Source organism: Dama dama, chromosome 11 (genome assembly GCF_033118175.1).
Source record: "Dama dama isolate Ldn47 chromosome 11, ASM3311817v1, whole genome shotgun sequence".
Taxonomy (NCBI): domain Eukaryota; kingdom Metazoa; phylum Chordata; class Mammalia; order Artiodactyla; family Cervidae; genus Dama; species Dama dama.
In genome coordinates, this window is record NC_083691.1 from 97,039,261 (window position 1) to 97,066,037 (window position 26,777).

Sequence of the window (26,777 nt, forward strand, 5' to 3'; positions counted from 1 at the left end):
GTATTGGAGCTTCAGCTTTGGCATCAGTCTTTCCAATGAATATTCAGGGTTGATTTCCTTTAGGATTGACTGGTTTAGTCTCCTTGCTGTCCAAGGGACCTTCAAGAGTCTTCTCTAGCACCATAATTCAAAAGCATCAATTCATTAAATCATGCAGAAATCCTGTACAGAAGTCTCCTTGACTCTAGGTACCAAAAGAAAATTAACAAAACCCTCCCAATGGTCCTTTCCAAGCAAATAAAAGCCCTGAACAAAAATGGCAAAGCTTCTGATCCACATACTGTTCAATTTACAAAAGAGAAGGGAAACTCATTAACTTACAAATAGTTGCCAACACAGGGCCTCCAAATAACATGAATTCTTCCCTCCCTCCCCCTTTCCTGAGCTTCGCTGGTAGCTCAGTCAGTAAAGAATCTGCCTGCAGTGCAGGAGACCCGGGTCCGATCCTTAGGTTGGGAAGATTCCCTGGAGAAGAACACTCCAGTATCCTTGCCTGGAGAATCCCATGGCCAGAGAAGCTCGGCAGGCTGAAGTCCATGGGGTTGCAAAGAGTCAGGCACGACTGAGTGACTCACACAATCCTCCTTTCCATCTTTCTTTCCCTCCCTCCCTCCCTTCATTGTTTCTCTAAAAGATGCACTTATTGGGTTTGGAGTAGTGGACGCTAGGAGAGTGTTGAAAGATTTCTATCTGTTGGATATGTCATAACATGTTCAAAGTCACTAGAAGAGCAGATCAAATATGACTCAGAATTCATTTTGAAGAGATGTGCCACACTCCCTCAACCACTGTTTACTGCCTGAAACATAGAAATGTACCCAGTAACTGAAAGCTCATTCTTCTAAGACCTCTCATTGCCAAGGACATGTCTGGCTGAGCATCAGTGGTAGGATCTGCCAAGGAAAAGTTAGAGGAGATTAAACAAGAATCCTCTGGGGAAGTTCTCAAGTTCAGGGGCCTTCCTTCTGCTTCATGACCAGCTGGCTGACGCCATTTCTCTCTGACTCATTCTAATCCAACGGAAAATGTAAAACATGCCTTGGAGCCCAGCGATCTTCATCCTACTGTCTGTGAGTGTGGTCACAGGCCTCAGAGCTGTACGTTATTCTGAAAGAATTCACAAGGAGGATCCTGGAGGAGGACAGGAACAGACCAGATGGTGCACAGCCCAGCACAGGGCCTTCTTCCCATGGCAACGCCGTTCCTGTAATTGAGAGGGTGCACCCATTAGAAGGGCTGAGGGATAACGTGATATCACATAATCGACTGTTCCCTAGTAGAGACTCTAAAAAGAGACAAATCAAGGCAAAGAGCCTCCCAGCATTTAATCCATGTGGAGAAGAGTTGTCCTGGAAAGTGATAAATGAAACAGTATGAAAACATAAACGTCTCATATGCTTTGGACTAAGAATTGTACTCACTAGGACAAGAAGGTACAGGATAGTCTAGAGAGAGATGGGTATTTTCCTAACACCCTAAGCAGAATGTAAAAGGGCGGAGGAGAAAACAGATTATACAGAAGGATTATGTAATGGTGCAAATAAAAATGGGAAGAATACTACATGAAATTCCCCAAATAAGAATGTGAAGAGATATGATGTAAGATTCTTCCCAAACCGTCCTGACAAACTTACTGTGAGAATTTCTGGGTCATATGAAGTCCAGTTTATAATCACAAGCACTAGGACTAAGCAATTAATCTCAAATGAGCAAACCTACCCTCATGAGAAAGGCTTTGTGATTTCAAAAATTAGGAAGCTGCTGCTGCCAGTGACGGCAATTACTCTTGTCACAACATCAACACCAGTAAAACATCAGCAAACTCTTCTAAATGTTTTACAAATCTTAGCTCATGTAATCCTCGTAATAACTGCCTGGGTTGGATCCCTTTTACAGATGAGAAAACTGAGGCCAGGGAGGTTAAACAAGCTTTAATGGCACCATGAGAAGCCACTAGCTCTGCTGCAGGTCGTGAAAAAGATGCAGCTGTGTGCTCCAGGAAAGCTGGTCCCAGGGGTAATCTGGAGTCACACACCAGCCTTCAGGTTGTGGTCCTCAGCCTGACATATTCAAGACTACCCCTTAACTCAAAGTCTCAGGGATGGATTTGTTCCGACCACTATAATCCAGACTTCATTATAAACCAGAATACCCATTCACTAGAGGTCCCCACGGAGAAGGCAATGGCACCCCACTCCAGTACTTTTGCCTGGAAAATCCCATGGACAGAGGAGCCTGGTAGGCTGCGGTCCATCGGGTCGCTAAGAGTTGGACACGACTGAACGACTTCACTTTCACTTTTCACTCTCATGCATTGGAGAAGGAAATGGCAACCCGCTCCAGTGTTCTGGCCTGGAGAATCCCAGGGACGGGGGAGCCTGGTGGGCTGCCGTCTATGGGGCACACAGAGTCGGACACGACTGAAGCGACTTAGGAGCAGCAGCAGGGGTTCCCAACCTTGCATGAGTTCACAGCTCAGTAAATTTTTCACTGTGCCCCTAAACCGAAAGAAATAGGTACCACTTTCTTTTATTAAGTAGTTAGGGCCATACAACTTAACAAGCACTTATATCCTAAAATCTTCTAGCTGTTCATACACACACACACACACACACACACAGATGCACATACACATGTGCATGCATGCAGTCGTGTACGACTCTTTGTGACCCCAGGGACTGTAGCTCTCTAGGTTCCTCTGTCCATGGGATTTCCCAGACAGTAATACTGGAGTGGGTTGCCATTTCCTCCTCCAGGGGGTTTCCCAACCCAGGGCTCGAACCTGCGTCTCCTGCATGGCAAGTGGGTTCTTTACTGCTGAGCTACCAGGAAAGCTCACACACACACACACACACACACACACACACACACACACATGAAAACTGAAAGAAAAATAAGCTTACTTTTTCACTTATGAATGGAGCACAGGTTCCTGTTGGGCACAGCACACCTTCCCCACCTTGGAATTTGACACTGACGCCCTCATGCCCTGTTTCAGACTGACTTTTGAGCTGTATGTGCTTTTAACACAGCAACTGCCCAAAACCCAGCTTTGAAGGCTACGACGTCATCGGAAGAGGGGCAGGGCAAGCTAATATCGAGGCTCTGAGCACCTTGGAGCTGGCAGCTGCTGTAGTGTTTATGAATGCGCAGTGTTGCTGTGTTTCCCCTGACCTCTTAGGATATTCCCCCTCCCGTTAACTTGCTACGGGAATCTGGGATACCTTGGCACAGAGTTTGGAAACTGCATTGATTCCTGGTAAGAAATCTGCCAAGTGTTCTGGGCTACTCCCATTTTCTTTCCAGTTGCATTGGGAAACCAAAATGGAATCATAAACTCTTTGGGGCTCAAAGTCAGCAAGTGGGATAACAAGAGGCTGACAGATTTATCCTCACTTTTATTTAGTTACTGCAGTTACAATATAGACCAGTCCGGTACAGCGTGTGTGTGTGTGTGTGTGTGTGTGTGTGTGTGTATGTGCATGCGTGTGCATGTGTGTGTATGAATGTTTATTACACTATTTCATTTGGGGATCTCAGATCCAAGGGATAGAACAAACAGTTGAAAGATTTTTTTGTTGTTTTCTGTAATATTTGCAAAAGGCAAAGGATTGATTTGTTAATTACCCAACTCTTTACTAACTATAACTTTTTATGATCTATGTTTTAAAATGATTAAATTTTTTAAAAAATTATCAGAGAAAGTTACCTACAAAATAGAAATATTGGTCTTTAATTTTTAAAAAATATTGCATTTGCTTTAATAGATATACAAAGAATAGTAGCTGCATCTTTCCTATTGGGAAGCTGGTTAATTTCAACATTTTAAAATGTCAATGAACAGGTTTGGAGTTTATGATCTGCTTTCAAAATTAAATGCTAAAATGATTAAGTTAAAATAGCCTTCTTCATCCACTAGGCATAGGCACTAGAACTAACTCATTTCATCAATTCTAAGCACGTTTCCCATTCGTTATTAACATTTTCAAGGTCAGGGTGCGAGCTGAAGTGACTGCTAGCCAGGAAGCTGTCGGGATCAAGTTGGTTTAGCTCGCCACCTACTGGTAGGATCAGAGAAGTGTCAGCATCAAGTTCAATAGCACAGCGCATTAGAGCTGGACTCCGAAGAGGACACTTCAGGATTATCTCAACCGATTTATTTCGCTTTAATTTTTACGTATGCACAAGAGTGATATGTGACAAAAATCTATGTCTGAATATGTCTAAGCAGGCTCTTTAAATGTATAAAGTAGAGCGAACTTCCGGGTAAGCTCAGACTGGCTGTGCACCACCAGCTTCCCACCTAAAAGGCACACTACCCGTGTCTGTCTGTCGAGGTCCTCCTCCCAGATAGATGCCTGCTTGGCCCTGGTGCAGAAGCAGCCCAGAAGGGCACAGGGTTTCACCCCCCTGGAAGCAGGCTTCAAGCAGTGGGGGCCAGGGATGGGGGATAAGTGGCCTAGCCCCCACCCTGCAGGTGGAAGACACTGTGGGTTTCTCAGAGAATCCTAAGGAGTTGACTTCCCACTGCCCACAGCACTGCCCACAGACTCTCACCCTCATGCTGGCCTCTCCCCCCACCCCAGCCTCCCAGATCTCCCTCTCACTTGGCACCCAAGCCCTCAACTTGCTCTGCACTTGGGTAGATTCCAACTAAGACATTTGCCATTTAATCCTGGCACTTTATTACACACAGATGACAATCAAGAGCTGAGCACCACCTTGCTTACACTAGTGACAATTTCCAGTTTGATGTGGTTCATGAACCACCAGACTTTTTAAAAAATCAACTTTTATTTTCTCAACATGGTGTTTGATGTTCAGAAAAATCTACAAGATAGCAGAGTACACATGCAAGCTCCACCCAATTCCTCTCTTCTTACATCTTATGTTAATATGGGACATTTGTTACAGTTAGTGAAGCAATACAATATTGATGCATGATTATTAACTGAAATCCACACTTTACTGAGAATTCTTTCGTTTTGTTTTAGAATCCCATCAGGACACTGTCTTATACTACGTTGTCACATCCCCCTTGGGGATCTCTTTGCAGGGCTGGGTCCGTTTCTCACATTTCCTTTGTTTTTCGTAAACTTTACAGTTTTGAAGATTTCTGATCAACTGTTTTATAGAACATTCCTCAATTGGGATTTGTCAGATGTCTGTGTACAGGTCTGGGTTTTGAGGAGGAAGATCAAAGAGTTTGCCTTGTGTCATTTTCACCCCATCAATACCCAGGGGCCATACTATTATTAACAACATGCCTCACAGGTTCTGACCTTGGTCACCTGGGTGGCAGAGCTTGGCAGCTTTCTGTGAAGCTACTCCCCACCCTGATCCCTTTTCACACTACTCACTTTGGAAGGAAGTCACCGTGTGCAGCCCACATTTGAAGAGTAGACCATCTTAAATGTGGACGGAGTATCTACATAAATTATTCCAAATTCTGCACAGGAAATGGTCTCTTCAATCTGTGTGTCTGTTCCATCATTTATCTCTACGGACTCATGGATATTTACTTTACACTTAGGTTGGAGTCCAGTATTTATTTTGTTGCCCAAAGTGTCCAGTCATTAGGAGACTCCTGCATTCCTTCGACACAGTGCTATCATTGTGATTTTTGGTTTTGTTTTGAGCACATCTTTCCTTTCTGGCACTACAAGATGATCCAGGTTGGTCTTGTCGATTTCCTACTTCTGTGGTAGAATCAGCCACTTCTCTAGAGTTTTGGTTTCTTCTTTATGAAATGGTATTAGAAACCAGTATCTGAATAGTAGGTGTGATCTTTGCAATGGGAGAGTCATTGCTTTTAAGCCCCTTCAACTGACAGATCAAGGAAATGTGTTTACTAACCTGTGTATGTGAAGGTGAAAGTCGCTCAGTTATGTCCGACCTTTGCAACCCCAAAGACTTTGTGGCCCCATAGACTATACAGTCTACGAAATTCTCCACGCCATAATATTGGAGTGCGTAGCCTTTCTCTTCTCCAGGGGATCTTTCCAACCCAGGAATTGAACCCAGATCTACCACATGGCAGGCTGATTCTTTACCAGCTGAGCCACAAGGGAAGTCCAACAGTACTGGAGTGGGTAACCTATTCCTTCTCCAGCAGATCTTCCCAACCCAGGGATAGAACTGGGGTCTCCTGCATTGCAGGCGGATTACCAACTGAGCTATGAGGGAAGCCCTGGTAAACCTGTGTATCAGTTCAGTTCAGTTCAGTTCAGTTGCTCAGTCGTGTCCAACTCTTTGCAACCCCATGAATTGCAGCACGCCAGGCCTCCCTGTCTATCACCAACTCCCAGAGTTCACTCAAACTCATACCCATCGAGTCGGTGATGCCATCCAGCCATCTCATCCTCTGTTGTCCCCTTCTCCTCCTGCCCCCAATCCCTCCCAGCATCAGGGTCTTTTCCAATGAGTCAACTCTTCGCATGAGGTGGCCAAAGTACTGGAGTTTCAGCTTCAGCATCAGTCCTTCCAATGAACTCCCAGGACTGATCTCCTTTAGGATGGACTAGTTGGATCTCCTTGCAGTCCAAGAGACTCTCAAGAGTCTTCTCCAACACCACAGTTCAAAAGCATCAATTCTTCGGCGCTCAGCTTTCTTTATAGGCCAACTCTCACATCCATACATGACTACTGGAAAAACTATAGCCTTGACCAGACAGACCTTTGTTGGCAATGTCTCTACTTTTTAATACACTATCTAGGTTGGTCATAACTTTCCTTCCAAGGAGTAAGCGTCTTTTAATTTCATGGCTGCAGTCACCATCTGCAGGGATTTTGGAGCCCCCCCCCAAAAAAGTCTGACACTGTTCCCACTGTCTCCCCATCTATTTCCCATGAACTGATGGGACCAGATGCCATGATCTTAGTTTTCTGAATGTTGAGCTTTAAGCCAACTTTTTCACTCTCCTCTTTCACTTTCATCAAGAGGCTTTTTAGTTCCTCTTCACTCTGCCATAAGGGTGGTGTCATCTGCATATCTGAGGTTATTGATATTTCTTCTGGCAATCTTGATTCCAGCTTGTGCTTCTTCCAGCCCAGCATTTCTCATGATGTACTCTGCATATAAGTTAAATAAGCAGGGTGACAATATACAGCCTTGATGTACTCCTTTTCCTATTTGGAACCAGTTTGTTGTTCCATGTCCAGTTCTAACTGTTGCTTCCTGACCTGATACAGGTTTCTCAAGAGGCAGGTCAGGTGGTCTGGTATTCCCATCTCTTTCAGAATTTTCCACAGTTTATTGTGATCGACACAGTCAAAGGCTTTGGCATAGTCAATAAAGCAGAAATAGATGCTTTTCTGGAACTCTCTTGCTTTTTCGATGATCCAGCAGATGTTGGCAATTTGATCTCTGGTTCCTCTGCCTTTTCTAAAACCAGCTTGAACATCTGGAAGTTCACGGTTCACGTATTGCTGAAGTCTGGCTTGGAGAATTTTGAGCATTACTTTACTAGCGTGTGAGATGAGTGCAATTGTGCGGTAGTCTGAGCATTCTTTGGCATTGCCTTTCTTAGGGATTGGAATGAAAACTGACCTTTTCCAGTCCCGTGGCCACTGCTGAGTTTTCCAAAGTTGCTGGCATATTGAGTGCAGCACTTTCACAGCATCATCTTTCAGGATTTGAAATAGCTCAACTGGAATTCCATCACATCCACTATCTTTGTTTGTAGTGATGCTTTCTAAGGCCCACTTGACTTCACATTCCAGGATGTCTGGCTCTAGGTGAGTGATCACACCATCGTGATTATCTGGGTCTTGAAGATCTTTTTTGTACAGTTCTTCTGTGTATTCTTGCCACCTCTTCTAAATATCTTCTGCTTCTGTTAGGTCCATACCATTTCTGTCCTTTATTGACCCCATCTTTGCCTGAAATGTTCCCTTGATATCTCTAATTTTCTTGAAGAGATCTCTAGTCTTTCCCATTCTATTGTTTTCCTCTATTTCTTTGCATGGATCGCTGAGGAAGGCTTTCTTATCTCTCCTGGCTATTCTTTGGAACTCTGCATTCAAATAGGAATATCTTTCCTTTTCTCCTTTGCTTTTTGCTTCTCTTCTTTTCACAGCTATTTGTAAGGCCTCCTCAGACAACCATTTTGCCTTTTTGCATTTCTTTTCCATGGGGTTGGTCTTGATCCCTGTCTCCTGTACAATGTCACGAAGCTCCATCCATAGTTCATCAGGCACTCTGTCTATCAGATCTAGTCCCTTAAATCTATTCCTCACTTCCACTGTATAGTCATAAGGGATTTGATTTAGGTCATACCTGAATGGTCTAGTGGTTTTCCCTACTTTCTTCAGTAAGTTTGAATTTGGCAATAAGGAGTTCATGATCTGAGCCACAGTCAGCTCACCGTCTTGTTTTTGCTGCCTGTATAGAACTTCTCCATCTTTGGCTGCAAAGAATATAATCAATCTGATTTTGGTGTTGACCATCTGGTGATGTCCATGTGTAGAGTCTTCTCTTGTGTTGTTGGAAGAGGGTGTTTGCTATGACCCGTGTGTTCTCTTGGCAAAACTCTATTAGCTTTTGCCCTGCTTCCGTACTCCAAGGCCAAATTTCCCTGTTACTCCAGGTGTTTCTTGACTTCCTACTTTTGCATTCCAGTCCCCTATAATGAAAAGGACATCTCTTTTGGGTGTTAGTTCTAAAAGGTCTTGTAGGTCTTCATAGAACCATTCAAGTTCAACTTCTTCAGCATTACTGGTTGGTATAGGCTTGGATTACCGTGATATTGAATGGTTTGCCTTGGAAACGAACAGAGATCATTCTGTCGTTTTTGAGATTGCATCCAAGTACTGCATTTTGGACTCTTTTGTTGACCATGATGGCTACTCATTTCTTCTAAGGGATTCCTGCCCACAGTATTAGATATAATGGTCATCTGAGTTAAATTCACCCATTCCAGTCCATCTTAGTTCGCTGGTTCCTAGAATGTCAACATTCACTCTTGCCATCTCCTGTTTGACCACTTCCAATTTGCCTTGATTCATGGACCTAACATTCCAGGTTCCTATGCAATAGTGCTCTTTACAGCATCAGACCTTGCTTCTATCACCAGTCCCATCCACAACTGGGTGTTGTTTTTGCTTTGGCTCCATCCCTTCATTCTTTCTGGAGTTATTTCTCCCCTGATCTCCAGTAGCATATTGGGCACCTACCGACCTGGGGAGTTCCTCCTTCAGTATCCTATCATTTTGCCTTTTCATACTGTTCATGGGGTTGTCAAGGCAAGAATACTGAAGTGGTTTGCCATTCCCTTCTCCAGTGGCCACATTCTGTCAGGCCTCTCCACCATGACCCGTCTGTCTTGGGTGGCCCCACACGGCATGGCTTAGTTTCATTGAGTTAGACAAGGCTGTGGTCCTGTGACCAGATTGTCTAGTTTTCTGTGATTATGGTTTCAGTGTGTCTGCCCTCTGATGCCCTCTCGCAACACCTACCGTCTCACTTGGGTTTCTCCTACCTTGGATGTGGGGTCTCTCTTCACGGCTGCTCCAGCAAAGCGCAGCCGCTGCTCCTTACATTGGACGAGGGGTATCTCCTCATGGCCGCCCCTCCTGACCTTGAACGTGGAGTAGCTCCTCTCAGCCCTCCTGCGCCCCGCAGCAGCCCTCCTAAACCTGCGTATACACGCCATCTAAACCTGTAACTAGCTGTGCCTGCATGAGTTCGCAGGGAGGGGCCACCTCTAATCCATTCCAGGTGGATCACTCTGGGCTCTCTGTAACCTCACACTCTAAATAACGAGAGAAGCCTGGCTCCCACCACCTGGTTCCATTGGTTTAAATCTAGTGCATCAGAGCAGTATCACGACTGTTAACAGGGGCCAACGTGAGAAATTTATCAGCTGCAGCCTAGTCCTCATGCAGTTCCTCTTGTGCTTCATCTTACAGATGCCACTCATTTCCAAGGTTACGTAGGTCCAAGGTTACTCATTTCCAAGGTCGTCTTCCCCTCAATTCCTTCCACGAGGTTGTTTCATACATTTATAATATGGTTGTTTCGTTGTTCTGTCTTTCTATCCATGTAGAAAAATCCGCATCTCCTGATGTGATTTTTTTAAATGTGCATAAAGATTCACTCTTTGTGCTGTAATGTCCTGTGGGTTTTGACAAATGAACATCATCATACCCCCACCCTCTGAACAGTTTCACTGTCCTAGAAATCCTGTGCTTTACCTATTCAACCACCATCCCCTTGAGCCTCTGGAACCACTGATTTTTTTTTTCTGTGACCTTTTTCTTTAATTTTATATTGGAGCATAATTGATTAACAATGCTGTGAGTTTCAGGTGTACGGCAAAATGATTCAGCTATACAGAAAAATGTATTATTCTTTTTCAAATTAGTTTCCTATTTAGGTTGTTACATAACAATTGAGTAGGATTCCCTAGTCTATACAGTGGGTTTGTTGGTTATCCATTTTACTGACTGTTTTTGATGGGGACCATTTTTTAAAGTCTTTATTGAATTCCTCACAATATTGCTTCTGCTTTATGTTTTGGTTTTTTGGTCATGGGGCATGTGGGATCTTAGCTGCCTGACCAGGGATCAAACCTGCACTGCCTGCTTTGGAAGGTAAAGTCTTACCCACAGGACCACCAGGGAAGTCCCCGGTTATCCATTTTAAACACAGCAGGGTGAACATGTCAACCCCACAACTCCCTAACTTTCCCTCCTCCTCCCCACGGATTTTCTTAGCATCTCCAGTTTTGCCTTCTCTAGAATGTCTTATAATTAGAATCATAAAATAGTCTTTTCAGACTGGCTTATTTCATCTAGCACCCGTGGTTTTTGTGGCTTGGTAGCTCATTTCTTTTTATCGCTGAATTACATTCCATTGTATCAAATTACAATTTGTTTACACATTTACTTAGGGATAGACACTCTGGTTCTTTGAGTTTTGGCCATTATAAACATAGCTGCTATAAACATTTGTGTTTTTGTATGGACATAAGTTTTAGTAAGTAGGGTAAATACCTAAGAGAATGACTGCAGGGTCATATGGTGAAAAGCACTGTTAGTGTTAGCCATCTAATTTACTGTGCTCACTGTTCAGATTCTAGCACCTTACTTTGGACTTTCTATGGTTCTGCCTTTTCTTTTTATTCTTCAATCTAGTCTTTTACTGAATTAACTGAGCACCCTCAGACACACTACTTTAAAATTATGTACTTAAAAAAATTTTACTGTTACTTGAAGGTTTTTAACCATATTTTCACCAACCTCTTGAATACTTTTTAAGGATCTAAGAACATTTACACTCCAATGAAGTCCCCTTCAATTTCTGTGCTAATTTGTCCTATTTTTCAGTTCCATTTCATCTTAATGTTGTAAACAAGACATCATTTGTATTGTTTTATAAAGTTAATGCTCATTCAGATTTAACCATGAGTGTTTTTTTGGTCACTATGCTTTCCTGAATCTCAGAGCTTTCATCACTGTCCTTCTGCACAAAGTAAATCCTCTAAATTTCCTTTAGTGAAGTCTTTTGATGACATTTTCACTTCTAAAATAGTGCCTCATTAAATTATGTGGCAACCTGGCTGAAGCGGGACTTTAAGGGAGAATGGATACGTGCATACATATGGCCGAGTCCCTTTTCTGTCCACACGAAACTATCATAACATTGTTAATTGGCTATACTCCAATATAAAAGTTTAAAAAAATGGAGCCTCACCGGGTGTTAACAATTTAGTTGATAGTTTTTGTTGATGCATCTTTTAGCCCACAGATACTATCGCAGTCTTCTGGCTTTTGCTGATGCTGCTGAGAAGGCAGTGAGCCTTATTTTTGCTGTGTTTGTTACAGGTAATCTGACTTTTCCCACTGAGTTACAATTTTTTCTGATATTCTAGTTTCATTACATACATGAAGGTGCGCATTTACTTCATTTAACTCACTTGAAATTTGTATAGCTTTCTGCATCTGAGGGTTGATGTCTTTCATCAGTTCCGGAAATTCTACCTTCATCTTTCCAAATGTTACTTATTTCTAATGCTTTTTAAAATTTTAAGTGATGTGTTAGGCATTCTCACCACTCCTCCACATCTCTTAATCTAACTTCTATTTCCACCTACTTGTCTCTGCGTGCTCCCTGTGGGGTAATTATTTGGCTCCACTTTTCAGTTTATTAATTCTTTCTCCCATTAGTTATTTTTATAAGGGACTTACATAAGCAACCCTTCTTTATTCTTTTACTTACTTACAACTATTAAATGTGCTCACGTTTTGGTCTTGAAAATTCTATTACTCTTAACTTCTTGCAGGACGATTGCACTCTTTTCTGCTGGGTTTCATCTGAGATGCCTTATTTGAGGCCTCCTGTGATTTATGACTCCCAGCTCATGTCCCTGTGGAGAGTATCTCGAGTGCTAAATTAAAGCTGAGTTCTCATGTGCATATACAGTTGCTCTGACCTTGAACCCAGGGGCATTACAATGGGATCTGTTTAAGAATTTCGCATGGGAAATGCTTAGTCCACAGGTACCAGGAGAACTCAAACCCACAGGAGGGAAGGTGTCTAAGTGACTTCAGAGGGGGACTGTTTTCCTTTTCAACTAGTGCCAGTTCCCCCAATGCTGAAGCCCAGCTGTTTGCAAGGGGGCCTCCCTGAAAGCTTATCTCCTGCTAACCCCCAACCCCACCCTCAGAGGTGCTGAGTCACCAAGACTTGGTAGGAGTCCCGGGGGTACATGCGCTGAGGGCTCGCTCGTCTCTAGCAGTTTTGTTTTCACATCGTTTTTTTGGCCTCAGAGAATGGATTCCTTTCTTGACAGCTCAGCCACACATTTACCAACGTTAAAGAAACAATTCTTTTCTTCAATACGTTTCTAAAGAAATGTAACAATTCTTTGAGTTACTGCCAGATGGGTGGTAGCTGTTCAGAGTATCTGGTCTTTCACAGGTGAAAGCCGAAGTCCTGGTCTGGTTCATGAAGCTCCTGAAGGGCGATGATGATGATGATGACATAGAGGCGGGGAACAGACACTGCTCTGCTTTGTTGAGCAGCCTGAAAGCGCAGAGCAGAGAGCTGGGACAGTTGTGGCTGTGACAGACCACGGGCAGGGGGCTTTAGCAGATGCATGAGAGGATACTCTGCTTCTAAAGAGGCCAAGGTGAAAGCGACTTCTTTCCCAGTAAGGAGTCCAGAGACAGCAGTCGGAGCTGGAATACACAGGCTCCACAACATTGTCAAAGATACCACGCACAATGCTCTGGCTCTGTACGCACGCCCTACAGCACAGGTCGGCTGCAGTCACATCTACAGCAGCTGCCCTTCCCAAGAAGTGTGCCCAGGACTCCCAGCCAACTTCTGCCCACCTCACTCTGGCAACCCGCAGCTCCAACGGAGGCTGGGAGTTTAATCCTTCAGCTGCTAGAGCAGAGTTGGAGAACCCTGGTCCTTGACAGGCAGGGAGCAGTCTCTGTTACCAAGCCCAACACTTACAGCCTGAGGCTCCACATCAAGGGAAAGACTGAGATAAGGCAATAATTTACTGGAACAAAGCCCTGAAAGAACGGGGGAGAAAATGGGGTCAAAAGTATAGAAGGACGGCTTGGCTGTGGAGGGCAGACCCATCTTCACTGGACACTGAATGCATGGAAGACGAGGCTGCTGCAGGGATGGGGGGTGAGAATGGGCCCAGGGAACTCCCAGCAGCACATGAGCGACAGGTCCCTTGTGCAGTCACCGAGCGGGGGCAGCATGCAGAGGTGGAAAGCCAGAACCCCAGGCTAAAGTGAATATAAACATCAGGAATGTGACAGGCAAAACCCACCTGTTGAAAAGATTGTGTTTGTTTATGAGTAACAACTGGTTTCACAAGGAGGACAAAACCACTTTCACAGAGCATGTTTCTAAATTAGGCAACCCAGTCACAACACATTTGGCCCGTCGTACTTGAAAACTGCATTGGCAAAACTGGGGCTGTTATGTAAGAAGAGTAAATTTAAAGCTGGAGGCAATAAATGGTGAAAACTGAGGCATTAGGGACAAAGGACCCCCTTCTAAGCCCTTTCTGTCTCTCACAAAGTGTCTGCTGCATCCAAGACGAGTTCTCTGAGGCACTTCGGGAAGACGATGCCCCAGGAAGCCACCATTTCAGCAATGTCAGGACAGGAGGACATAAATTTAGGTTTGCAATGAGGTAGTTGTGTACATCCTAACTGTATCCTTTTTCTTCTCGACAAAATAAGGAAAACTAGGAAAAATCAAATGTATTTGATTACAGTCGGCTTCCCAGGTGGCTCAGCAGTAAAGAGCCCACCTGCCAATGCAGGGCAGACACGGCACACAGGTTGGAACGCTGCGTCGGAAAGATCCCCTGGAGGAGGAAATGGCAACCCACTCCAGTATTCTTGCCTGGAGGATCCCATGGACAGAGAAGCCTGGTGGGCTACAATCCAAGGGGTCACAGAATCGGACCCAACTCAGCACAGCACAGCATAGCATAGCAGATGGGTTCCACATCTGCGGATCCAACAAACCACGGACTGATGACGTGGAGAGCCAGCTTCGAGGACCTGAGGATCTGCAGACACCCCATGGGGCCCTGGAACCAACTACCACGGATGCCAAGGGGTGAGTCTACAGTTTTACTATGTTATTTTTCCCAAACTACTTACCACCCCAACTTCCTGAAAACATTTCTCACCAATATCACTATAGAGAGGGTTACCCAGCACCTGCTCAACACCCCTTACCCATAACTGTTCCCTCCCAACACCAGGAGACAGACTGTTGAGATCTTTCTTGCCGGTTTTCCCTGGTCATTGTATGTTTCTGCTGTGGAACGAGACAAACTCAATGCTTCAGAGCCAAGCTACATCATCTCCATCACATCACAAATGCTCCAAATGAAACAGGAGTTAATGGTAAGGAATACAGGGAAGTCTCCCAGAAGTAACCAACCTGTAGAAATTTGCAGGTTGGGTTCAAAATTACAATTCTAATATTAGGACAAAGATGCTGTTCTTTCTCTGCATTTTTAAGTCAAGTTCAGTCAGCACGACTAAACAGCTTTCTGGGGTCTGGGAGCTGTATGTCCAGACAGGGATCATGAACCAAGTCACCTGAGCCTTTGAGCACAAACTCAACACCTTAGTCTGGCATGGAGGAAAGATGTCACAGGAACAAAGATCAAAGTGGCACAGCGCACGTTGAGAACGACACCCTGAACGGGCCCCTCAGGGGAATGAGGCCTGCCGCCGGTGCTGGTAGACGCAGCCTCAATGCTCACACACACCTCTCTCCCCTGGGGATGCGTACACACCACAGCTCTTGACCAACATGGCACTCACACCTTCACCACTGCATTTCAGTCTGCTATCAGCCGACAACAGAAAATCTAAGCCATGGGACACCAGCAGATGAGTGACAGGACTGACCAAGCTTATTTTCACCCTGCAATTAATATCTCATGAGAAATCCTTCAAGGAAGACTATGACACAGGGTATGTTTCCATCAGAAGTGCTGGCTCTCATGTGAACAGAAGAACAAAGTCACTAATGCAGACACTTCTGCCTGTTTCTCTCTGAATGACAGCAAAAATAAACAACAACAATCTGAAGGAGTTCTGTGCCCTCTCTGATCACATTTTCTAAAGATTCAAACCAGTTGTTGTTACTATGTGTAGTGAGCACTACATTACTCAACACAGGTATAAGGGAATAACAGTCCCCCTGATTATTCTGTTAATGTCAATTTGACACTAAATGGTAAATGCTAAGAGATTCTGGTTCAGAAACATTTTGTTATGTTTTTTACTGATTGAGATACACTTTGTCTACCTCTGTGTGTGCTTATACCTATTTATTTCCAAAAAAAGAGTTTCAAGTGACACCTTTTATGGTAATTGAGATTAGCTCACATCTCAACAGCCTAAAAACAAAAAATTATCTTAACTAGAAAAATTATTTGACCCCAAATGGCAGTAAATTAGAATCTTTTAGTTTGATAAGCCTAATCTTTTAGGCTTTGATAAGACAGTACTTCACAAAAATTATTGCCTATTTCTTCTAAACAGGATAAATACTAAGACTTCTTTCTAGCAATCATTCCTTTGAGTTAATAATCCTGTTGCTAGCTCTATAAAAGAATAAAAACAAATAATATAAATGCAAAGCTTAGCTTGCCATTTTCCACTGTATAATTTATTCACATTGTTAAAAAAAAAACCTCTGTATTTCTTTTTGAATAGTTTTATGTGAACGAATAGCGAATAGTCTTACAGCTGACCTAAAATATAAGCGAGGAAAACACAGACATCTGCCAAACTAATATCTGGCTTTTATTTTTTTCTTAAGGAAATACTATTAATTTAAAAAGTTTCCAGAAATTTAAAAGGATTCCCAGCAATGATTATTTCTGAGATCTATGAGATTCAGAACATAATATAAAAGACTAAAAAAACCACAGTATACGTTCCTACTTTCTCCTTTTTTAAAAAAAGTTCAGACGCTGTATCACATCGAGAAAGTTCAGCAGGTTGCCAGGGCCACGGCCTCAGTCATCCTCGGAATCGCTGTCCCTCCTGGCGGGGACGGAGCACCGCACCGCGGACAGCAGCACGTCTTCCACGGGCTTCCTGGGGTTCTCCTCCAGGCTCGTCTTGATGGCTCCAGACTCAGACAACTTCCACTCCAACTCTGCATGATAAAGAAAAAGCAAATTGCCTAAGACTCAGCCTGAGTGGGAACCTCAAGCCACTGTGTTTTTCTAAGCAGAAACTATGACCATCCACACTTGATGACAATTTGAGGGTCATAATTATAAGGTACCTGGAAGAAAGGGAAAAAAAAATCGGACCCTTAAGAAAACAAAATAACTGCAAAAACTTCTCATAAAAAGAGATGAAATGAAATATTACATACATTTGAACCTCCAGGATAACTAATCAAAAAACCAAGGACTAAACCTATCTCCTCACAGCTAGCTTCTTGGCTTGCAGAATGTCCCAGGAAAGAACTCAGCATGAAATATACCAAGAAAATACTTTTCACAGTCTTGCTGGCAATGTAATTATTAAATCCAATTTTATTTAGCAAAAGGAAATTCTTAAACCTCATGTCCAATATCTCAACCTATTAGAGTCAAAGGCTCAATGTATGATGACATGCTAGGATTGATACATTTGTTCCAAGTAGTAATAATTCTTAAAAGTGTCAGGAAAAAAAAAAAAGAATCAGTGATTAAAGGCTTAGCTCCTATACTTTACCTTCTTATAATCAGTGAAAATCCATATTGGTGTGAGACACTGTGAAGCAAAATCAAGTGATATATTTTTCTACCCAGGCAGGAGTGAAAGACTGTCAGAAAGATTCTACACCAAACAGTCCAGTTTAAGCCGATGCTCTACTAAGTAGGAAACTTCTATTCAAATCTGAAAACCAGGGACTTCCCTCGTGGTCTAGTGGTTAAGACTCCATGCTCCCAATGCAAGGGGCCTGGGTTCAATCCCCAGTCAGTGAACTAGACCTTGAATGCTACAACTAAGATCCAGTGCAGCCCAATAAATTTTTTAAAAAATCTAAAAACCAATTTTACTGAAATCGCATTAATTCAAAGTGTTCCACGGAGATGAACAGCATCAGTATTTTCAGCTCTAGGTATCTTGGTTCAATGACCAAGAAAATTCAATAAATTTCTCAAAAAAAAAAATTCTTAGGATTTCTGATTCTTAAGGATGTATTTAGATTCACATGTACATGCATATGCATAAATTAATGTACTTAATAAAGAATGTACTTAGTAAAGAATCTGCCAGCAATGCAGGAGACCTAGGTTTGATCCCTGAGTTGGGAAGATCCCCTGGAGGAGGGAATGGCAACCCACTCCAGTATTCTTGCCTGGAGAATTCCATGGAGCCTGGCCTACAAATGAGACTTTTTCTAGAAACAAAGACTATAATTATTATTGTACACCTCTCTCTCCCCACTAATGGTATGTTCAAAGATCAAAATAAGAGGCAAAACACATAGTTTGAAATATCATATGTCTTTGAACACTGGAATAAAGCAAAACTGATATAATATATATATGCATCCATGTATCTGTTTACATGTTTCCCAGTTGAATATCTCATATAGTTATATAAAGTAGATATAACACATGTTTTTAAAGGCTACTAACTAAAGCATAGTTGGACATATCACTGCACTAAAGAGATAAAGAATCTGACCTAGTAGGAAGCTCGCAGGCCTTAGCTTCTCTCCCACATATTATGTGTGCATATGTATTTTAATACTTCCTATTTCACAAGTAGAAAAAAATAAAAGATATATCCTTTAGGAGTTAAGAGGCAGAATTAAATAAACTTTTCATTTAAAAGTTTCCTTTCAACTGAAAAAATATTTTTATAGAGATTTATATATGTATAAATTTACATGTATTTATGTATTTTACATATAAACATGTCACTAATATGTCTGGGTGAATTAAATAAATGAATGATGTGATCTTGAGTTATAACTAAAGAACAAACACATTCAACTGTAGGGACAACTAAAACAGCACAGACAATATATTAAATATTTTAAAATCCATTTTGCCCTCTTTTAACTGAAAGTCCAGTTGTAATTGCTCCCAATGACTCATCTAAGATGACAGATTCAATGTTCTTCCCTTTTCACACTCACTCACACGGGACAAAGGTGACTCTATGACAAATCATCCCACCTGCGTCTAGGAAACAGGCGCCCTTAACGGCAGACACACTCCCTCCCCATCCCTCACGTGTACCTCTGAGTCCTTACCATCCAGCGTCAGGCTCATGCCACCAAACACCAGAGGGCCGATAAACTGGGCCTTGATGTCACCTTCGAGGTACACAAATATCGTGGGCAGATTCCTATCAGGGTAATTGGGGATGCAGGTGGTTGAAATGGCTTTGATAAACTTGACATCAGGAAACTTCCTGGCAAGTGCACTGAAGTGCTGATTTATCAGAGCACAGAGGGGAATCCTGTGAAATAAAGAGAAGCAACTGTGAGTTTGTGTCTGCATACAGTAAACCTCAACCGCCCTTGTGCCCCATAGAAAACCCCATGACAACTTCACAAGTGCTTCTGCTACTCCAGCCAAAATGAACAAACGGTTTCTAAAAACTTTCTAATAGGTTTGGGCAAAGTGTTCAAAAGCCAAAGTCCAATTTAATCTGACCGAGTAAGTCAGAAAAGCAGCTCCATTGTAAAAGATAATTGTCTTGCTTTTCTAAAGGAGAGAACATCCAAGGCTTAGAATGTGTGATTCAGAATGCGCCTCCTGCTTGAAAGAAACTCCACAAGCACTGGACTCCACACGGTGGGAGCAAAACTGAAGGTGAGGCGCTAGGGGCTCTCTGCATCACTCGCCATGGACAATGCTCACAAAGGTCACCGGCACCGTCAAGGAGAGTGACTCACGACGTGTGAGTCGTGAAACGCTGGAGTTTTTTCAGAGGGACAAGTGATTGAGGAATTCACTTACAATTAAGAAAAAAAATCTGTTGTGTTACAATTTAATAAAGGCATTCGTATTAGCCAGAAATATTAATCTGAAAGTCTTAAGACAAAAATTAGACAATAACATTTGGGCAAATCTGCAACAAAAACACATAAAACATTAATTAAAAAAAAAAAAAAAGCCTCTGGTGTGAAGTAAGCCTGAGATGTTCAAGACATAAATTCAAATGAATATTTAAAGACAGGCATCAGGGCTTCCCAGGTGGCTCAGAGGTAAAGAACACCCCTGACAAAGCAGGAGACACAGGATGTGCAGGTCTGGTCCCTGGGTCGGGAAGACCCCCTGGAGAAGGAAATGCCAGCCCACTGCAGTACTCTTGCCTGGGAAGTCCCACGGACAGAGGAGCCTGTAGGCTACACCCAACAGGGTCACAGAGTCAGACACGCCTGAGTGAGTGAGCACGCGCGCGCGCACATCAGACAGCTCACCCTTGCTTGTAAAGGTGCAGGATGACCCACAGGCCCTCACCGGCTTTCGTAACTTCCTGAACATAATCCTCTCCCGAGATTTCCAAAACCTCTCCAAATTTATTCTTCAGCTGGGTTGCTTTCCACTCGGCCAGTCTTTGCTGCCTGCACGACAGGAGGAGGAGAGACATCTTACACACATGTGCTCGCACACACCCCTTTCACACGGCAACTCTGTAAAGGTCCAGGCTTACTTACTTATGTGCCAGGTTTATCTCAAAGGACGCACATTATAGTGCCACATGAAAAACCAAGCAGCCCTCTGGGTGGCACTAACCTGTACATTTCAATTGCACGTTCGTCTTCCTCATTAAATTCGTCTTCATTATCCTCCAGTTCTTCCAAAGTCATGTCTTCGTATGTTTTCACTGAATGTCATTGAGTTGGTGAAAAACCAAAAATGTAAAAGATGAATGAAGATGCATTTTGGGTCTTTTCTCCTTCACTTTTCTCCTAAAGGAGTGCATGCAATACCAAAAGGCCCCTAGCCCATCGAAACCAAAATAAAAAGTAGTTAAGGTGTTACACTAGTGGTAAAGAACTTGTCTGACAATGCAGGATGTTTAGAGATGCAAGTTCGATCCCTGGGTCAGGAAGACCTCCCTGGAGAAGGGAATGGCAACCCACTCCAGTATTCTTGCCTGGAGAATCCCATGAACAGGGAAGCCTGGTGGGCTACATGTCCATAGGGTCGCAAACAGTCAGACATGACTGAAGTGACTTAGCATGCATGCACACATCCAAGGTGTTACACAGTAACGAAGAAGGGGAGAGCATTTTTAAAAGATAGGACTGTGTTGATATCACCCAGCCTGGCTCTCTTATCTTCACACAACAATAAGGATACAAACAGGAAGTTTCCCAAGTTTATAAAAGGAAAGAGGTATATTAGCCTGAGCTCAAGTAGCCTGATCTGCAAGTACTGATGCTCAGAGACAAGTGCTTAACAGTTCTCATGTCTCCACGAAGGTTGGAGGATACCCTCTGGGGTCCTCCCCAGCGTACCTTTGCTAGAGGTCAAGGGATTATCACCTGTCTTCTTTTGTGACTGGTAGGCAGCTCTCTCTTCTCTTTTTATCAATGGCTATAAAAATCTGTATTTTGTTTTTATTGCCATAAAGACTCTTGCTTCTTGACATTCAGTCAGGTTTTTGTCCCCTGACCCCACCCTGTCATGACCCAAACCTGCTCTTACCAAAGTCAGTAATGACGTCTTTTCTCAACCGATGAGCATATTTGGCCTAATCCATCACTGCCTCCTCTCTCAAAGTCCATCTTCCTCTGGCCTCTTTTCCTCCTCCCCCCTGGACCCTCTGTTGACTAGACTCCTTTCCTTCCTCACCTATCCCGCTCCCTTGGTGACTGCATCTCACAGTTTTAAAACTCACCGAAATGCTGACAACTCCCAAATGTAGGCCTCTAGCCCTTATTTCTGATTTAGAAAGCATTCCCAACTGCTCACCTACCATCTGTATTTGTCTAATAAGAAACCTCAAAGTGACTAGGTCCTAAATCGAGTTCCTGATCTTCACCTCCAAACCTGCTCCTGCCCAAGCCTTCCTCACCTCAGGTGGTGACTCCATCTTTCTGGCCACTCAAGCCCAGAGCCTGGCAGTCATCTTTGCCTTACTTGCTCTTACACCCATCACAGGATCTATAAGCAAACCCCGCCGATCCTATCTTCAAAATACACCCAGATCTGGCCACTTCCACCCACCACTCTGGTCCAAGCCAATGGCATCACTTGCCAAGGGTACCACTGCAGTGGTCTCCCCACTTCCTGCCCTGCCCCCACAGTCTGCACCCAGTAAGACAACAACAGGAAGGTGCTGTCAACACAGAGGACACGTCCCTCCTCTGTTCAAACCTCCAATGATGTCCACCTCCTTAGACATCGAAGCCAAGGTCCACACTAGAAGCTACAAGGTCCTAAATGTCTGACCCCTGGCTGTCCCTCTGAACCTCCTGCTTCTGTCTCCCAGTCCCACTGGCCTCCTGGCAGATCCTCCAACGTGCTTCCCACTTGCTCATTCACCTCGCTCAGGTCTGCTCAAATGTCACTCCCAGTGAGGCCCTCTCTGACGCTCTAGAATTACACCCACCCCTCCTCCAACCTTATACCCACCAGGGCTTCCCTGGTGGCTCAGATGGTAAAGAATCCACTTGCAATGAGGGAGACCTGGGTTCGATCACTGGGTTGGGAAGATCCTCTGGAGAAGGGAATGGCTACGCACTCCAGTATTTTGCCTGGAGAATTCCAAGGACAGAGGAGCCTGCCAGACCCCAGTCCATGGGGTCACAAAGACTTAGACATGACTGAGCAACTTTCCCTTTCTTCTGCAACCCCTTCCTTATTTTCCTATATTTCACTCATGTGTCATTTGCTGTCTGTCTCCTCCCTTAGAACGTAAGTTCAAGAGGACAGGGTGTTTTGGCTGGCCCATGCACAGCTAAAGCCCCAGTGCCTAGAAAACACATGGCACACAGCAGTCCTTCCATAACTGGATAGAATTTATTACATTTGCTAGATAAACGCTGTGTCATAAATCCTCCTCTAAATCAGCCCTTACATGTCAACACGGGACAGAAGTCCTAGCCCCTATGATCCACGGTTCTCAAACTTTAGCGTGAATCAGAAACTCTCTGGGGCACTGGCTTAACATGGACATTCCTGGGCCTTACCCCCAGAGATTCTGATTCAGGAGGAACTGTGTGTTGTTGTGTTTTGTTTGTTTGCTTGTTTTTTTGACAAGCACCACGAGGGATTCCAATTCAAGTGGTATACCTACATGTGAGAAAGACCTCAGACCGCATACACTACAAGCATCTTATGTTTCCCCAAATCAAGCTATTTTAATATTCTCAATCAAACCACAAAGATAAAGCATATGCTCAGGGGACTACAAACAGTAAAAACTTCTGGGCAGATTTCCATGACATTAACCAAACTGAATCACTGACCAGAAAGTGGAGACTCAGAAATATTTTCTCCAGGGTTATCATGTGCTGATCTGACATGGACAAGAAAGTGTGGAAATGGAGGGAGCCTCTGAAGTGCCCCCAGTTCCACGGCCCAGGAAGATGAAGCCAGAGATGCCCTGCCGGAGGGCCCAGAGGCAGTGTCCAGCCCAGCATTTCAATCCCTGCTCCCAACTCTCGCTCAGAGGATCCTTCTACTGAAGCAGTTAGAGGCTTGCCAAGTGTTTCCTAAGCAGAGAGACACAGAATCACAAACACACATTGGTAAGCTCACCAATGGACTGCTGGAGGATCCGCTGCTCCTCTTCTTCTGCCTCCTTCTCCAGATCTTTCAAATCTTCCTTTGAGGGCAAGATGCCTTTTTTGCGTAAGATGTCATTCCACTCGGTGTCTGCGTTAGGGTCCTAGAGCAGATGGACCAAGGGTACCGTGAGGGCCAAGTCCACTGTGGAGGGCGCCATGTTGGGCAATGGTTCAAAAGGGAAAGTGGTAAGAAGGGGAGTTCACACCAAATTATTCTGAGGTCTCTTTCTGGGAACCTGTCAAAAGACACACAACCCGTGTTCCAATCTTCCTGTCTTAGGGTAAAAATCAGGCTATTATGTCCAGACTGACATCCATGCTGACACCAAGGCTCTGACCTGGCTTCTGGTCAATTTTCATTAATGACTCGGAGTGCTTCCTTCAACAGATATTTATGAAGTACCTACTATATATAAATGATTGTACTAGATGGTAGGGAAGCATAATGAATGCCAAAGTCACCAGTTTTACAGGTGAGAGAAAGAAATAGGCAATGAATAATTAAATATACAAAGAGATAGATTATATGTTATGGCAAATGCAATAACCAGGCTGCTGAGCTAGACTTCCAGGGGGCATGCAGTCCACAGGATGGGCAAAGACATTCTCTTAGAAAAGTTGACATTTAACTGTAACTGGAGGGTGAGAAGGAACCAAACAGAGGAGTGAAAATTTAGGAAATTACTTTCCAGGCAGAAGGACCAGCTTGGGCAAAGGGCCCAAGTACAAGATACCGAGTATTCCAAAGCCCTGAGTGGCTGCAAGACAATCAGAAGCAAGAGAGCCTGACTGATTCCCTAAAGGCCAAGGCTAAGAGCAAGAGCTGAGACGCCATGGAGAAGTTCACAATAGCTGATGCTTACTGAGTCCTACATGCCGGGGACACCACCAAGTTCTTCACCTGTACACACCTAGTTACCTCACAAACCTGGGAGAGCCATGGCGTTAAGGAAGACATTGCCAGGCTGGAACAAGTCAAACTTACCAGGATCAACTATCAGAAAAAGAAATGCCAAGGTGGGCTCCTAGCTTTAGAACACAGCTGCCCAAACCCTGGTTTGGCATGTCTTGGCAGGTCTGGAATGTGAAACCAGGAAGCTGTGGAAAGGGCACTGGGATAACTGGTCTCTACCCCCAGTTCCTTGGCCAGTCCTGCTGAAATATATCAAAGAGAAACAAACAGATCCCATTCCACAGGGTGGTCAGGAAGGCCTCTTAAGACATGACATTTTTGAGAAGGGGCCTGAAGGACAGAGAACACAAAGGAGGCCAGGGCAGCAGTGAGTTTCCTCTTCATGAGATACATTGCATTTGGAGATGATCATCCTCTCCAGCCCTGAATATTCATTCATTGGAAGGACTGATGCTGAAGCTTCAGTCCTTTGGCCACCTGATGTGAAGAGCCCACTCACTGAAAAAGACCCTGATGCTGGGAAAGACTGAAGGCAGGAGGAGAAGAGGGCAATAGAGGATGAGATGGCTGGATGGCATAGACTCAATGGACATGAGTTTGAGCAACCTCCAGGAGATGGTGAAAGACTGGGGAGCCTAGCCTGCTGCAGTTCATGGGGTTGCAAAGAGTCTGAAACAGCTGAGAGACTGAACAGCAACAAACCTCTCAACCCCAGTCAAACCCACACTAACTCCATTTCCCTTCTGCCACTGAGTCAGAGATGAGTTCATCAGGATCCCGGACCACAGGGAGATCTAGGAGACAGCAGAGTGACCTCTGGAGGAGGGTCCTTTAACAGTGACAAAACTGAGTCAGAGATTTTCTCATACAAGCATCCATGTCCACGAACTCTTTTTTTCACTTTTCCATGGGTTTTTAGTCAAGTTCCATTAGTAAATTCCTGATACAATAAAAGAACAAAACTGAGGGATTTGGTTTTATCCATTTTAAAAGGCAAAGTATTAATAATTGGGCAGCGGGACCCTCAGGCTGGACTCCAGGGTCCACACACTGGAAGGCAGAGAGGGAAGGATGCTGTAACCCCTCACTCAGCTCTAGGCAGGGTCAAGAACACGGGTTATGTTATGCGACCCCCTCAGGGCAGGACCCTCCAATTGTCCGAGCCTCAGCTTCCGCATCCGTGATGGGGGTTCATAACACACCAGTTCAGGTGCTCGCTAAGAGTTAACAAGGAGGAAGCAACTCTGTCAGGTAAGATCCGGAGAGGCCTTCACAGGCCCAGGGTAGCCGACCTCACGGAGAACTACCGTCAAAGCTGAGATTCGGGGCTGGGACACACGGAGGGGAGCGGGTACGCCCAACCCGCGGGCTCGCGGGACCACGCCCGCCCGTCCGCACTGCGCCTGCGCCGGCCTTGACTCGCGTGGCCACCCCGAGCCTGAGGCGCCGGGCACTTCCCACGGGCCCGGCAAGGACAGGCAGCCGCCTGCATGGACCGAGCCGGGCAAAACGAGCGGCCGCAGCCTCCAGGCATCGAGCCCCCTGCCCCACCCGCGGCTTGCTCACCTGCATGTTCCCTCAAATCGCTGAGGCCCTGCCGGCCACAGCCACCCGGCCCGTGAGACCGCGACCGCGCACGCGCGCAGGCGCCACTCGCCTCCTCTCCCAGCCTGCCCTTCGCCCCGCCCTCCGGGAGAGAATAGGGCGGGGCCGGGGCGGGGGGTGGAGGCGAGTTCTCCTCTGAGACTGCGCCAGGCGAGAGGCAGGACACGCCCACTCGTGTGACTGGGTTAATCCAGGCCGCTACTGAACTGAACCTTATTAGGGCACATCTTCGGCCTCCGAACGGAGGGACAGAATCGGGGCGGTACCCGGCGGCTAGGTGTCACCTCCAGGCACGGATCCGATGGTGTCGGCGGTCTCGGCCCAGGAAGTCAGAGATAGAAACCCGTTTCACTGATTCGTTGTTACGATTCAAAAGGAGGCAGGATTACCTGGAATTCAGTCACTGTCCTTCAAGTGTCGCATAAAGCAGTTCGCCTGCTACGTACCAAACACTGTTCTAGGCTCTGCGGACGCGTCGGGAATCGCAACAAACGAAACCAGAAACGTGAACATCTCTTCACCTGGTTGAGCCCCAGACGTTTCATATTCGCAAAGTGCTTAGCTCGGGAGGCACTGAGTAGAAATATGCAAGTCTAAATTGAAAAATATGCAAGCCTGAGCTCAGACTCAGGCTTCTGTGTATGCAGCACTCCGAATTTGAGTGACCCTCCCTGGACGCCTGAGCTAGGGTGGTGACGTAGCAGACACAGATAACGCAGACCAACAAACGTGTGGGGTAGGCGGCCTCCCAAGTGTGGCTACATTAGAAACACCTGTTGTTCAGTCAGTGGTGTCGGGCTCTTTGCAACCCCATGGACTGCAGCAGGCCAGGCTTCCCTGTCCTTCACTATCTGTGAGCCTTCTAAAAATGCAGCTTCCCTGGGGTCCCAGCCCCAAATTAAATTTCTAGCACTGGGACCTGGAACTGATATTTTCTTTTTTAAATTTTTATTGGAGTATAGTTCATTTATAATGTTGTTTGCTTTCTGC

The 26,777-nt window shown here is 44.7% G+C and overlaps 1 protein-coding gene across 1 annotated transcript; it reads right to left on the reverse strand.

The window, feature by feature from the left end:
• Positions 1 to 16,285: 16,285 nt before the first annotated feature.
• PDCL3 (phosducin like 3) lies at positions 16,286 to 25,869 on the reverse strand. Its single transcript, XM_061155919.1, has 6 exons — positions 25,749 to 25,869; positions 23,241 to 23,370; positions 20,265 to 20,355; positions 19,949 to 20,092; positions 18,773 to 18,981; positions 16,286 to 16,666 (listed from the first exon to the last, which is right to left on the reverse strand). The coding sequence occupies exons 1-6, from the start codon at positions 25,752 to 25,754 to the stop codon at positions 16,524 to 16,526; spliced, it is 723 nt and encodes a 240-aa protein (XP_061011902.1). The 5' UTR covers positions 25,755 to 25,869; the 3' UTR covers positions 16,286 to 16,523.
• Positions 25,870 to 26,777: the final 908 nt, after the last annotated feature.

Coding starts and splice junctions, on each gene's coding strand:
- PDCL3 (XM_061155919.1), bottom strand. Junction 20,356..23,240: donor GATCCTCCAGCAGTCCATTG/GTGAGCTTACCA, acceptor AATGACATTCAG/TGAAAACATACGAAGACATG. Junction 16,667..18,772: donor CATGAGCCTGACGCTGGATG/GTAAGGACTCAG, acceptor TTTATCATGCAG/AGTTGGAGTGGAAGTTGTCT.